Here is a 13561-nt window from a genome sequence, read left to right as displayed (position 1 = left end):
TTTTGCCTTTGAATTCCTTTACGCTGAATTCCTCACATAAAGTCATCAACCACTTTTGCAGACAACCTAAAGTTAGGGGGGATTTGCAATTTGTTCGTCATTGTCCTCAATGTCAAAAGTCGTCCATGTTCTTAAGGCAAACAATAAGTTTTTAAATAATGATGACAATTCATGAACAAAGATAATACATTTTTGTGGTAATCTTTTTTCTATTCTTTTATTGTGCACGAGAGCATGCTTAATATTATTTTATCGTTGTTTATCAGGATCACTGGTTTAATATTCAATGTCGTCACTGGTTTAATATTTAATTTTGGAAAAGGAAAATTCTATGTGTTTTTCTCCCTCGTTGTCCCTAAATTAAAGTAAATTTGCAAAAATGAGTTAATCCACAAGCTTTTGGAAGATAAAAGTCTTACTATATATATATATTATCATTGTTTTTCCTTTCTTCATGTTTCTGTATACGCGGAGCTCGTGGACTTGAGACCAAAATCAATTGTTTTCTTCGCTCTTCGTAATTTTTCATCTTTGACATGTTTATGGGACTGGTGACATAATTTTTCCATGTTGTATGAACTTCAAAATCTTCATTGTGTTTAGTTATCATGTTTTTGTAATTTCTAAGAGGTGTCTTTTGATCGAATCAACCTGGTGGCCTAGACAAAAAAAAAATAAAAAACTATAGAGGCGGAAATTAGTGGACACTCTTCCCCAAAATCATGAGTAACTCGCTCTAAATCATCCATAAAATCATAAGTTAAATCATAAAAGATCAATAAAATACATGATATGATGCAAAGTCTTCAATACTATTGATCGATTGATTTCATAAATTGAAAATGGTATATAGTATAGAGTACAACAACATAATAATTGAGTTCTCTTCTTGACTAAATTAAAACTAAACTAAAATATACTGTGAATAAATATTAAAGTGACACGTAACTTGAAAATCTTGCTTATTCTATCTAGTGACACATACTACTGATTTATTTTATAAATTGAAATCATATATTAAAATCATATGCAATGTATAATACAACAACATAATGATTGAATTCTCTCTCCAACTGAATTAAACTAAACTATTGTGAAAGTGACATTCACTATACACACACAATTGATTGATTTCATAAATTAGAAATAATACATAATTATTGAGTTCTCTCTCCGGTCGAATTTAAACTGAATAATAACATAAAGTATTGTGAATAAAAAAAAATCCACAATAGTTTTTAAATATAAAACATTTAAATAACAATTTTGATTTACAGATGTTAAGGAGTCTTTGATTTGGTGATAAACCCTGTAGTATCTGTAAATGAACTTAAACCTGTACCCTGACGTTCAACACTAGCTGCCTTGTTGAGCAGGAAAGCTAGAGCAATAAACTTAACTATCTCTCCGTTTCAGTTTACTCCACCGCGCGTTCTTCTTATATTCTCAATAACATAACACCGACGACGTGTCACTATATCAACCCTTCATCTCTTCACTCTCCAATGGAGCATCTTCTTAGATCACTTCGATCATCGCGTTTTCGTTTCCGTTCACTTCCTTCTTCTCACTCCTCTCGCCGCCTTCATTCTTCTATCTCTCCTAGTAACTACTTTCTCTCTCTCTCTCTCTCTAACACTTCATTTTTCTCAATCATTCATTTTCATTATTATTATTGAATTTCTGTTTAGGAGTAGAAGCTGCTTCTGCTCGATCATCATCTTCATCGGTTTCCGATGTTTCGAGAGTTTTGCGAGGGGATTTGGGACAGTATTCGATGCTACCTGCTGTTTTGGCTGGTTTATTTGGAATTGAATTAGTGGAAACTGCTTATGCGGAAGAACAAGCTAATAGTAACGAGGATGTGCAAGAAATTGCTATTAAAGAGCGTCAGAGAATTCAAGACTTGCTTACAACTAAAGGAATTCGTCCAAGTTCTGTTCCTCGTTTCAATGTCGCTGTTAAAGGTCAAAAGGTTATATTATTATTGCATTTTGTTATTATGTGATTTGCATAATTATCTTTTGATGAATAATCAATGAGCAAAGTTGCAAATTCGTGAATAAGGATTATGTCGAGCAAAAAAGAAATTTGTGAATAGGCAAAAAAGACTGTGGTTTTTAATTATGTCGAGCAACTTAATCCTTATGTTAACTCTTATCTAATTTACTATGAAATTAGTCCATGAATTATGTCATATACTAGCAAATTAGTGTCCGTTTGGATTGACTTATTTTTTAGCTTATGAAAAATAGCTTATGCAAATAAATAAGCTTTTATGTTAATTCATAAGTTTTCACTAACGAAAATTGTATCTTTCTAACCTGTGTTTTCATAAACTACCTTGAAAAGCTTATGATTAATAATACATAAAAGCTTATTTATTTGTTTAAGCTGTTTTTTATATCTCAAAATTAAGCCAATGCAAACGTGCCATCTCTGAATTATGTCACTTACTGTTAAACTAGTCTTTACAACTTAACAGAATCATCAAGTTGTTTGGTGTGATTTAAAATTGGGGTCCTCAATAATTAATATTTCATACATGGTAGGTTCTCGTTCTGTTTTGTCCTACCATTGGCTAACTAACTTCCTTGAAGTATCTCAAAAAAAATTCACATATGATGAGTTGAGATATAATATTATGAAAAAGAGTTTTTATTTTTGATGAAAAAGAGTTTAATTTTGATATAATTAAACAAACAATGGCCAGTCATATGTGTGACTTTTGAAGTACTTATGATTAACTCAGATGTTTTTTATGATATGACGACTATGATTGACTGGTAGTGTAAACTGTAAAAAGTCTTTGTACTGACTATATGAATTAAATCCCTACGTAATTAAAGTGACATAATTTGACACAAGCTAGTATTCCAAGAGTGACAGATAAAATTAGACGGATTTATGATTTCTGTTTTGTAAAGTTATTCATGTAAACCAGAAAGTGAGGCTTAGCTGAAAAAGAACAAGAGTTCCACACTTCCACTCCCTTTCGTTTTTTAACGTGTAATAGAATAAGCAAACAGATTTTACCTTTTCTTAAAATTTCAGTACTGCTTTGACCTTCTTTACTGTTAGCTAATCTTAGTGCAAGAGAATTTTGTTTTTCAATGTCCTTTTTCTGTATGATATCCAACGCTGTTTTAAATTCAACATAGATTATCCTCTTCGTATATTAGTTTTTAACTTCATGGGTGACATGATTTGTTTCCAACCTCTCCTTTTCTTTAATGCCATTGACTTGGCCACATTCTACTACTTATTTTTCCTTAAATCGAAAGACATGATTTTCAAATACTGTGCTAGTTTGATGATGTGATGGTATATTACTGCAATGGAAGTCAAACTATATCTGATGGAGGAATTACAATTATAGGTGAGTATAAAGTTTCAAATTCCTCCTGGCTGTGAAGTTTCACAAGTTATTGCAAATCTTACTGCACATCTTGGACTGAAATCTGAAGGCCATGGCGGTGGTTCAGATATGATTTTGCGTGCATGGGACAGGTACTTCATTTTTCGATTTCTGTGTTCTGAGGAATGTCAGTGCACTTGTTTATTCCTTACTCAAAATTCTAAATGTTTCCTGTCATCTATCCAGCACGGTTGCTTGGCAACTAACCCTGACTCATCCATCAAAGCAAAAACATATTCAACAGAATGATCCGTCATTAACTGATACAATTGCACATGATACAGATCTATGCATACTTATATTTCATTCTCTCATTGGCACAGATAAAGTTGTAAGCCTTTAATTTTTCATTTTTCTTGACTTGATGTTCACAAATTTGTGCTTTGGTGAGTAGTGGCAATCAGTCATTATGAAATTATCTTCTTCGGCCATCATTGCAGGAAATTGAATTTATGAAGCAAGGGAACTTGAGCCCTGAAGAGCTCGATGCTTTCATATCTGTTTTACAATTAGCTGGTAACAAGTTGGTAGAAAGAAATCCTCTGGAAAGAAAGCGAAGGGAAGAGACTGAACAGCCGCAATCTGTAGATAAATCTATTTCTAGTCTTGAGGCCATGGGAGTAAAAGTATATGGGCTCAATGAACCCATAGGTATATCAAACAGTGAGATATCATGGGACATCATCGCTGGGTACGAGGATCAAAAACGGTATGTGAATATATGTAAATTTGGAAATTCAGTCTCTACTTTGCAGTTAGCTCAGTGTTCTATTGCATTTAGAAAGAAAATGTTGTTCACTAAGATTTTAAATTTTTGTTATTTGATACCTGGGATGCAAGTGGACCTGGTAGGAATTACAAAACAAAATAATGTTTATTGATAAAAAAAACTATTAAATTTCAGGTATTTGTGAGACCTAGTTCACTCTCACTCTTGGTTCCTTTCCAAAAGTAACCAAGGGTGTTACCTGTCAATACTCCCCCTCCCCCCTCTCAACATTCACATTGTCCTCAAGTTGAGTATATTGTAGTTTTTGAAATTAAAAGTTCCACTGGGGTCTCACTGTCTGAAGTCTTGGACTTTACTCGTGTTGTTGACTTGACAATTAACCATTGGAATCAATTAAGCTCCACTAGGATAAAAAAATTCCTCAGACATAGACTCCCTGTGGCCATCTCCCTGCAAAAATCTTCTTCCTATTGCGAACACGATCAGCTTCTAGTCTCTACACAGAATCCTTTCACAGCCAACGACCCACCTTGTACACTATACTCATTGCCAACAAGACAACAACTGATCTAAATTGTGAAACAGTTCATGGGCTCTAAGATGGCTAATTTCCCCCGATACTCAATCTCCTTAGTGAATTGGGTTTGGACCATCAGTTTCAGCAACTTGTTTTGATCTCCCACATCCTAATCTTTATTTCTGTTGACATGTGTTCTCAGCTATGTAATTCAGTTTGTTTACTTAATCTTTAATTAAACATTTCCAGGGTGATAGAAGATACAGTACTATTGGCTTTGCGCAGTCCTGAAGTATATGATGATATTGCTCGAGGGACTCGGCATAAGTTTGAGTCTAACAGACCTCGAGCCGTGCTGTTTGAAGGTCCACCAGGTTTGTTGTCACTATAGCTACTTTTATATGTTTGCTGTATAATTGAATAATTTGAAACATTTAGGGTGTAGGCGTAGATATTATGTTATGTTTTTATTCAACTTCATGGTAAATGTTTGTTCGTACATCCTTCTCTTTCAATGATTAGTTTAAAATTGACCAGACTTCTTTAATCGTGGAAAATTGGGGTCAATTTGGTAACTATAATTTTTTTTATGAAATTTTTTATCTTACTATTTAATGTTCATAGAGCTCTTGGTTTGGACATAAATACAACAGGAAATTATTTTATTTATTTACTTTTTGGCACATCAAATGTACCTATGATCTTCAAACTACTATTGTTTCTATTGGATTATGAGTATTGAGTACATACAATGTGACGTTGTTTTGATAAGAAATTATATTGGTTGAAATGTTCTTCTATAAAGTTGGAATCTCAATTAGTGAAACAAAGTAACTTTGATGATAGAACAATATTTAATTTTCTTTCTTCTAACTTCTAATGCATAAATAATGTTTGAGTGGCATATTTTATGGTTTCAGGTACAGGGAAAACCTCTTGTGCCCGTGTTATTGCCAATCAAGCGGTAAGCTGCTTTTAACTCTTTTACTGCTGTACCCAAAAGCTTTATTGTTTCACTGGTTCCTGAATACCTTCCCTTGCCCTTAATTTAGGAGAAAAAAATATAACAATAGATTAAAGCTGTCCTGGAAATGTTTTTTGCAAGGGGCTCATGTAAGATATGAATTTATTAGGTATACATGGGACATGTTGAAGTTGCATGTTACTACTTTTGTTATTCATATCATATATCACTTATGAGGAAGTAGGATCTTCTATTTTTCACGAGGAAACTGGATCATGTACTAATTGGTGATTGCTTTGTATTTTACTTTTGCCCCACATAAATGTTTGACTTTGGTTCAATATAGTGTTGTAATATGCTATATACTAAATTATGCAGAATTTTGTATTTTACCATTGAGCTTGGTTCCACAATGTTCCTTGTAGTTGTATGCCTTCTTCTATATAATAGGAAATATGTGGAGTGAATTATGTAGAATTTTGCATTTTGACATGGCAGGGCGTCCCTTTGCTTTATGTGCCACTTGAGGTAGTGATGTCTGAATTCTACGGTAAAAGTGAACGCCTCCTAGGGAAAGTGTTTTCACTAGCAAACAATCTTCCCAATGGTGCTATTATATTTTTGGACGAGGTAATCAAGTGATAAATGCTGTTGAGGAATTGATATTTGCCTCTTATTGATTTTCCAATTTGATCTCCCTATCTGTTGTTTGCATTTTTCTTGACATACAGATTGATTCTCTTGCTGCTTCTCGTGATAATGATATGCATGAAGCTACACGTAGAATGTTGTCAGTATTATTGCGACAGGTTAATATTGTTACTTACTGCTTTATGTGGCATTATGACATTTTATATATCTTTATAGACCTGCTTGTTTTAGATTTAAATTTTTTATTTTTTTTATTTTTATGTTTAAGTTATGTTTGTGCGTAAGTTTTCTTTAAAAGATCAATTTGTTAAAAAATGATTCATGCTGAAAATGAAATAGCTATTTTGACACACATAGTTTTTCCCCTTGAATGCTTTTTTAACCATAGTTTATGATTTTCTTAAAAATCTCTAAAGAATTCTCCAAGTTATTTATATGAAAATCGCTTTTATTTTGATATATAACGAACAGGTCTATATCTTTACAATGGAAATTGTTGGACTTGATTTCAACTTGTAAATAAGTAGTCATCAGGATTATTTTGTACTGGAATTTGAAATAATTTAGTTTTTGACAGAGCTCAGTTCAGCAGTGTTGATTAATTTAGTAACCACCTTCATCCAGTAAGACGTCTTGATATTTGTTATTTGAATTAATGTACAATGATATTCATATATTTGTTTTACTGGATCCAAGCCGTGGACTTATTTTCTTAATACTGTAATCATCTTGAGAACTGATAAGAAGTACATAATAAATTTGTTGGGCCCATTGTCCCAAAAAAAAAGGTTGGGCACAGATCTCATGTTTATTCTAGAAAGAGACAGAGAGAGAGTCGGGTGATAGATAGATAATGAGCCGAAAGATGAACAGAATAAGGTGTATGCAGGATCAGAAAAGAAAAGAAAATAGGGAATCCTAACAGAATAGGAGCCCAGTGATAAAGAGAACCATAGGTCTTATCTAAATCCTTGTTATTTAAACTCATGTATCAAACTATCAACAGATCAACCAAGGTATATCAATGTGCTGAAATATTTGTTTTTGTGGAATTTGACTTAAGAATGAAACAAACTTTGCAGATAGATGGCTTTGAGCAGGATAAGAAAGTGGTTGTCATTGCTGCCACAAATAGAAAGGAGGACCTTGATCCTGCATTAATTAGGTGAGTTTAAGAAAAATTGCTCTATAGCTTACAAATTTACATAATTGTTCATGCAGGAGCCAAGAATATTAACCTAGCTGTCTTTTTTCTTCTTGTAGTCGGTTTGATACTATGATCGCTTTTGGTTTACCTGATCAACAAACTCGTCAGGAAATAGCATCTAAATATGCAAAGCACCTGTCTAAAGCCGAACTTGATGAACTTGCAAGAGTTGCAGAAGAGTAAGTTTGACTAATTATTGAGTTTCCCACCAGAGTTATTCATGAGTAGAATATGCAGAAAGTATATAGATAGACGTGTTCATATTATTTACCTCTACCAACCAATGCGCATTCTTAATATTGATATTGAATATTAGTAACAAGACCTTAGCCATTTTTCTTAACTTTACGGCACCAATCCCTTTTAAGGAAAAAAAAAACACTGCGCTCAAGTTACAGTTATCTAAATTGTTTTGCACGCTTCTTTTTTTGTTGTTCTTTTCATGTTCATTGGTTGTTATTGTTTCAGTATGGCTGGAAGAGATATTAGAGATGTTTGTCTGCAAGCGGAACGATCCTGGGCATCAAAGGTAAGAGGAGAAAAAAATTCAATTTCCAGTTTGTTACAGTATTCTGAGGTACTCCTATTATTTAAATAAAAGCATTTCTACATGGTTGGACAGATTATCCGGGGACAAGTGTCTAAAGACGGCGAACAAGCGAACCTTCCACCTTTGCAAGAATATATAGCATGTGCTACAAATCGACGGGAAGCGCTGCTTAGTGCTGCTGCAAATAGGAAGATTCGAAGTTCTTCCCACCAAAGGATGATAAATGAATAGGTGTATGGTTAGAAAATACCAAATCATAGGATCAAATAACATTGGACCAGAGCTACACTTTGGAGCTTCTCAAAGTCGCGGTGAGAGCTCTGAACTCACAACCTGTGGTTGACCACCACTCAACTAAACACACAACTAAACACACGCTAAGACTTGACCTCATTTGACAGGGCTCAAAGGCTTACTATTTTCATTATTTTAATATATTAGTTTATTTATATAAGAACACTCTAATTTGACTTTTTTGTAATGGTTAATTTCGTTAAATATTAGCCTGTAAGATTTACCAAATAACATAACTGAACTGGAATTAACATTTTTTGCGTTGTTTCAGTCAACAAAAGAAAAGCATTTTTGGTGTTACAAGGTCCTAGAAAACCAAATATCAAAAGTTTGTTTTATAAGCAATACATTCCTGCCGTGTCACTCGTTGAAGAGGATGGTAATAAAGCAACACTAAGAGTTTGGACTAAATATGAAGCAATAAAGATCATGAATAAGATAGAATCCCTATCACGATTTTCCCAATTATGATCTTGATTGGATGCACCCAATTCTTTTATTTTGTTGGTAGATGAAGTGACAAACACCATTATAAATTCACTCACACACAAAACCAAACATCTTGGATTCAAACCTGGAAAGATAATCGGTCTAACAATATCGATGATAGTGATTGTAAAGACAAACTCAATTCTAACAAATTTATTATCAATTATAGAGTGTAATTTTCAGAGCCACACATTAATTGTCAATCACATGCATAATGAGAAAAACGGATTATCAATAAATTGACTTGTGTTTAGTAATAGTTTGCCAAGGATCAAATTTTTCTAGTCTGTTCAGATTTGAGAGAGTTCAATAAAAGACTAAGAGAAAAAATGATATTTTTTCTGAATAGGAAAAGAAACCACAAAGCACAAACGATTGTATTATATTTGTACGGTAAAACTTCATGTACATCTTGTCGTTTACATAACTATTTTCGCATAGCTTGCTGAGTTATTTATGTGCAGCAAATTCTATGAATGCCTTCAATTATTGCAGCCCATACAACCATCTTCTCCCTTGGTAGCAGAATCATGCAAATTACTTTCAACAGGATGTAAATGTATCATCTTACCAAATAGAATAAATGAACCGGGATTAACTTCTTTGGTGTTGCACTTCTGGGAACCATCAAACTTTGTCTCGAAGGGGTTCAAAATGCTATGGTTAAGAGGTGACAAGTCACCAAATATAGGAGTGCTAATGTTTGACTCAATTGACACAATATCCAACCTTGCCATTGAATTTTTCTCAATTAAATCATTGGCCTTAACATTCAAAAAGTTGGTAGTAGTTGCTGTGGAATTTTTTTTGTCTTGGGCTCTCTGCATGCCCTCAATAAAAGTATCACAATCCAACAATGCTTGATTCAAGGATTTTGCTGGTGACTGCTGGAAATCTATCATTGGAATGGAAGATCTCTCTATATTATCTAATGAGGTAGAACCCTGAGCAGCTCTAAGCCTTTTTGTTGGGGGCAATTGTAGATTCAGTGCAGGTATATAAGAAATTAGTTCAACCTCCCAAGGACTTTGCTTTGGATTATGTGGGATTTCAGGCCCATCCCAGTTAACCTATGATATATATTGAGATGAAAAATTGTGAGAAATCCAACATCAAAGATTTATGATATAAAATATAGTATGTATCTATAAAGTCAATGGTTTTTTATGAATTGAATGCATAGGAGTTAAAATTAATATGCTACATAGAATTAAGAGTATTTACAACGGAAATTACTCATAAAGTTCTTAAACTTAAAACCGATACATTCTTAGGAACTATTGGAGCAAGTTAAGTTTGTAGGTACATATAAAAATCGTTGTGATAACATTGACTAAACATTATTAAAATGTAATCTATACATATGTAAACAAACGGTGAGACAGCTTCTTTGACCAATTTCAACTTCTGAAATAATTCCATCATTAGTGTATTAAGTTTCCAAAGTCAATGAAGTTAATTAATGTGGTATGACTCATAAAAAAGGAAAGCAACTCTAGCTAATTTAATTATACTATTGTAGATGCTTAAAGGAGAATGTTACTAAAAAAACAAGCAAATGGATTTTTTCATTGAAGTATGGATGGTAATATAAAAAACAACAACGATGTTGGGACAATCTAATTCCATAATATTCATTCAACATCTCATTTATCTTTATATCTCTTAATTTATCACATCACCAACTTATCACATCTATCACATGTAACTCTCTTTCTTTCTTTCGCTCTCAAAGTATTTAATGAGTTTATGCGTGTCTAAAAAACATTTTCCTATAATTACCTAATAATTGTCCATAGGATAAGCATCTTCGTTGGTTAAATGCCCAAAATCACTTGCCACTCAATTCTCTTCTCAAATTTCATCAATCACTTGAGCATAGATTTTCTGTATACACTCCATATCACTTGCATATAATTGTTCATAATTTCACAAAGAATCACATTGTAACTTATCCTATAGGTTGCAAAGCTACTAATTTAATGAACCACGCATCATCAAATTATGGAAAATCATGTTTATATCAACTTCAATTGTAATAATATTTATGAAACAAAAATATTGCATATAATACAAAAGATGATCAAGCTTATATATAAATACCTCAAGCATGCGCCATGGACGATTAGGAGCTGAGAGAGCGGATATTGTACCCTTAAAAACTGACCATCTCTTTGAAGAATCCTCATTCTTCAAAGAAAATTTAATTTTCATTCCACAATTCCAGTTAATCTTCATTGCATCCTCAACAACCTTGGCATCCACCACAAAATCACAAAACCCTTCAACCGTAGGATGATACTCAACTTCAAAAGCGATGTTCTTATTCGCCAACTCCACTGCCTCCATAACCGATTCTTTAGTTATCTTAGCAGCACCAAACTTAGTATGCCGACGGATTCCGACAAAGATATCTCCAAATGAGTTTTTCTTTTTCATAAAAATTACGGAATCACCGCAGACGAGTTTCTTTTCGTCCACAAACTTACTCCAATTAGTGGTGATCAGGTGTCTCAAGGGAGTTCCACGGTAGACATGGCGAAACTCCCAGATTTTGCCATGAATGTCGGTAACAGACAGTTCTTGAGATGGCTGTTTTGTTTCGAGGTCAAGCTGTGGGAAGATTGATGTCGCGCAAGAACGAGGTACGGAGAATGCACCACCGTTATTAGCATCAGATAGGGTTAGAGTCTTTCCAGAGGAAACAAACTCATCACCTTTAGGTTCGTCTTCCCGAACCTCAGCAGGAGGTTCGTGAACACAACCATCGGTGATGGGAGTTAGGAGCAGTTTGACGAAGACTTCATCGGTATGAGGATCGGCGAGGTAATCAACCGCCGATACGATGCAAGGATTGAAAGGACGGTGACCATCAAGAAGGGATAGGGTTTCAGTGTTGGGGAAATTAAGGCAAGCATGTTCTAAGTGACCTTGCGGGAAATAGTAAACCTTTGAATGAAGTTTAGGAATTTTGACGGAGTGTCCGGCGCAATACTGCCAAAGTTTTGGTTCTACACGGCTGGGTTGTGGTGGAGATATGGCGGAAATCTTTGGTTCTACCATCGGAACGATTACAGTTTTGAAACTTTGCTCGCTGAAGGAAAGAGTTTGTTATGGTGGGAGAGCGAATAGAGTGTGATTAGGGTTTTCAAACCTGTATATAGGGTTTTTCAACATCGGTGGAAGTTTGTTATTATCTATAGTTTTGTATTGTTTTTTGACTTAAACTTGGCTTAAGTTCAGCACTAGCGATGTGTCATGTTTTTAAATGAGATGGTAAGCAATGATAATTTGGCCAAATCCAAGTGGAAATATATGTATCGAATCAAGATAGATTGTCGTCTTGGAAGTGTCATTTTTCAATGGATGGTGTTTCTATCATTTTGAAAGACATTTTAACCTCTCCATTTTACTTTCTCTCCTTCTACAAAGCTCCTTCATTTACCATATTTATGATTGAGAATCTTTTTAATTTTTTTTGTGAGGTAGGTGTGAAAAGGCTCGAAAAACTCATTGTGTTTATTGGAATAAAGTGTATTTACCTAAAGAGAATGGAGGTTTAAGAGTGAGAAATTTTAAAGATTTTAATTTAACCCCATTAGAAAAGTGGTGTTGAAGGTTAAGAAGGGAGAAGGAATGGATTTGGCATAAAGTTCTAGTCTATAAGTATGGGCTATTTAATAATAAAATGATTGAGGGGGAAGTAAAGATTCAATTTGGTGGAAGGATAATTATAGTATTGTGACGGATGATGAGGGGAGTAGAGGGAGGTGGGAGGTAGCAGGCAGTTTTCTAATAATGTTGTTGTTTACACGAAAATATAATTATCTTGTTGATTGAATTTGGAAAATAGGCGATTGAACAATCAGGTGAGGAGGCCCTTTAGTCAAGTGAAAGATATGCGATGTTTGAACAGCTGAACGAGAGAGGTGATTCTTTCTCAATGCCACTAACTCAGAGCGTGGGTCGTCAAAGACTCAAAACTGAGTCAAAGATATAGTGGAAATGAACAATGACGCATTACACATAATCAACGTTCTCATCACTAATAATCATTCCAAGGAATGAGGGAATATACACGATTTGTAGTGGAGTTAGCAGACAAAAAATGTCAATAGATCATGTCTAGGAGAGGAAACTGAAGCCGAATGTGGGGCGCCACGATCCCACTACCATGGGAGTTATAACACAACACCCACAAAAATTATTTGAATGGGGGTTACACGTTGTAAGCTACGATGCTTTGTTGATAGACAATAGTTACACTATAAATATTATGTTGATAATTGTAATTTACACATCCAATCAATCAAACAAGCTTATTTTTGCAAATTTATCCATTTATCTTGCTGGTTTTATTTATTCATTTCTTAGTGTGGCTCAAAACCCAAAAAATTGTACCCAACACTCATAGGTAAGGAATCCACAAGTGAGGGACAAAGCTCATTTCTCAGCGTTAATCGCTTAAAGCAAATGGAGTCACAATTGAGAAAATTCAACCGACCTCAACTAATTTCAACATCCATCAACAATTACTAAGAAGATTGGAAAGGTAGTGACACGTTGTTTTGGCACCAACCATGATTGGGTGGGAGAGTGTTGAAGAATCGCTTAAAACAATTTTTCTATAGACTAGAAGTAAAAATGATATATTTATATGGAACAAAACATATTAAAACCTTTAAACTATTAATATAAGAACCAAATTATTTTGATGTTTTCAGTATTGAAGAGTGCTTTG

The 13561-nt window shown here is 34.0% G+C and overlaps 2 protein-coding genes across 4 annotated transcripts; one reads left to right on the top strand and one right to left on the bottom strand.

Annotated features, from left to right (window-relative positions):
• Window positions 1–1275: 1275 nt before the first annotated feature.
• Window positions 1276–8631, top strand: LOC25486235 (ATPase family protein 2 homolog). Of its 3 annotated transcripts, none has more exons than XM_013607451.3 (13): window positions 1276–1605; window positions 1692–1975; window positions 3380–3510; window positions 3605–3749; window positions 3859–4127; window positions 4915–5039; window positions 5586–5629; window positions 6128–6259; window positions 6361–6438; window positions 7363–7445; window positions 7544–7666; window positions 7956–8016; window positions 8110–8631. In XM_013607451.3, the coding sequence occupies exons 1-13, from the start codon at window positions 1506–1508 to the stop codon at window positions 8266–8268; spliced, it is 1734 nt and encodes a 577-aa protein (XP_013462905.1). In that variant the 5' UTR covers window positions 1276–1505; the 3' UTR covers window positions 8269–8631. The 3 variants fall into 3 exon arrangements, with proteins under 3 accessions (XP_013462905.1, XP_039686280.1, XP_024631342.1); XM_039830346.1 differs by having other exon boundaries at window positions 1679–1975; XM_024775574.2 differs by lacking the exon at window positions 1276–1605 and having other exon boundaries at window positions 1840–1967.
• A 671-nt stretch (window positions 8632–9302) lies between these two features.
• Window positions 9303–11883, bottom strand: LOC25486234 (auxin response factor 17). The gene is made up of 2 exons (XM_013607448.1): window positions 10924–11883; window positions 9303–9890 (listed from the first exon to the last, which is right to left on the bottom strand). Exons 1-2 carry the CDS (start codon window positions 11881–11883, stop codon window positions 9303–9305), a joined length of 1548 nt encoding a protein of 515 aa, XP_013462902.1.
• Window positions 11884–13561: the final 1678 nt, after the last annotated feature.

The sequence above is a fragment of the Medicago truncatula genome, chromosome 2 (assembly GCF_003473485.1).
Source record: "Medicago truncatula cultivar Jemalong A17 chromosome 2, MtrunA17r5.0-ANR, whole genome shotgun sequence".
Taxonomy (NCBI): Eukaryota; Viridiplantae; Streptophyta; class Magnoliopsida; order Fabales; family Fabaceae; genus Medicago; species Medicago truncatula.
This window is presented reverse-complemented; position numbering and strand designations above follow the sequence as displayed.

Bases quoted from the DNA above. Each gene is read 5' to 3' on its own strand.
- LOC25486235 (XM_013607451.3), top strand. From the start codon at position 1,506: ATGGAGCATCTTCTTAGATCACTTCGATCATCGCGTTTTCGTTTCCGT. The intron at 1,606-1,691 runs GTAACTACTTTC...ATTTCTGTTTAG, and splicing joins TCATTCTTCTATCTCTCCTA to GAGTAGAAGCTGCTTCTGCT. The intron at 5,040-5,585 runs GTTTGTTGTCAC...TTATGGTTTCAG, and splicing joins GCTGTTTGAAGGTCCACCAG to GTACAGGGAAAACCTCTTGT.
- LOC25486234 (XM_013607448.1), bottom strand. From the start codon at position 11,883: ATGGTAGAACCAAAGATTTCCGCCATATCTCCACCACAACCCAGCCGT. The intron at 9,891-10,923 runs GTATTTATATAT...TATATATCATAG, and splicing joins GTCCATGGCGCATGCTTGAG to GTTAACTGGGATGGGCCTGA.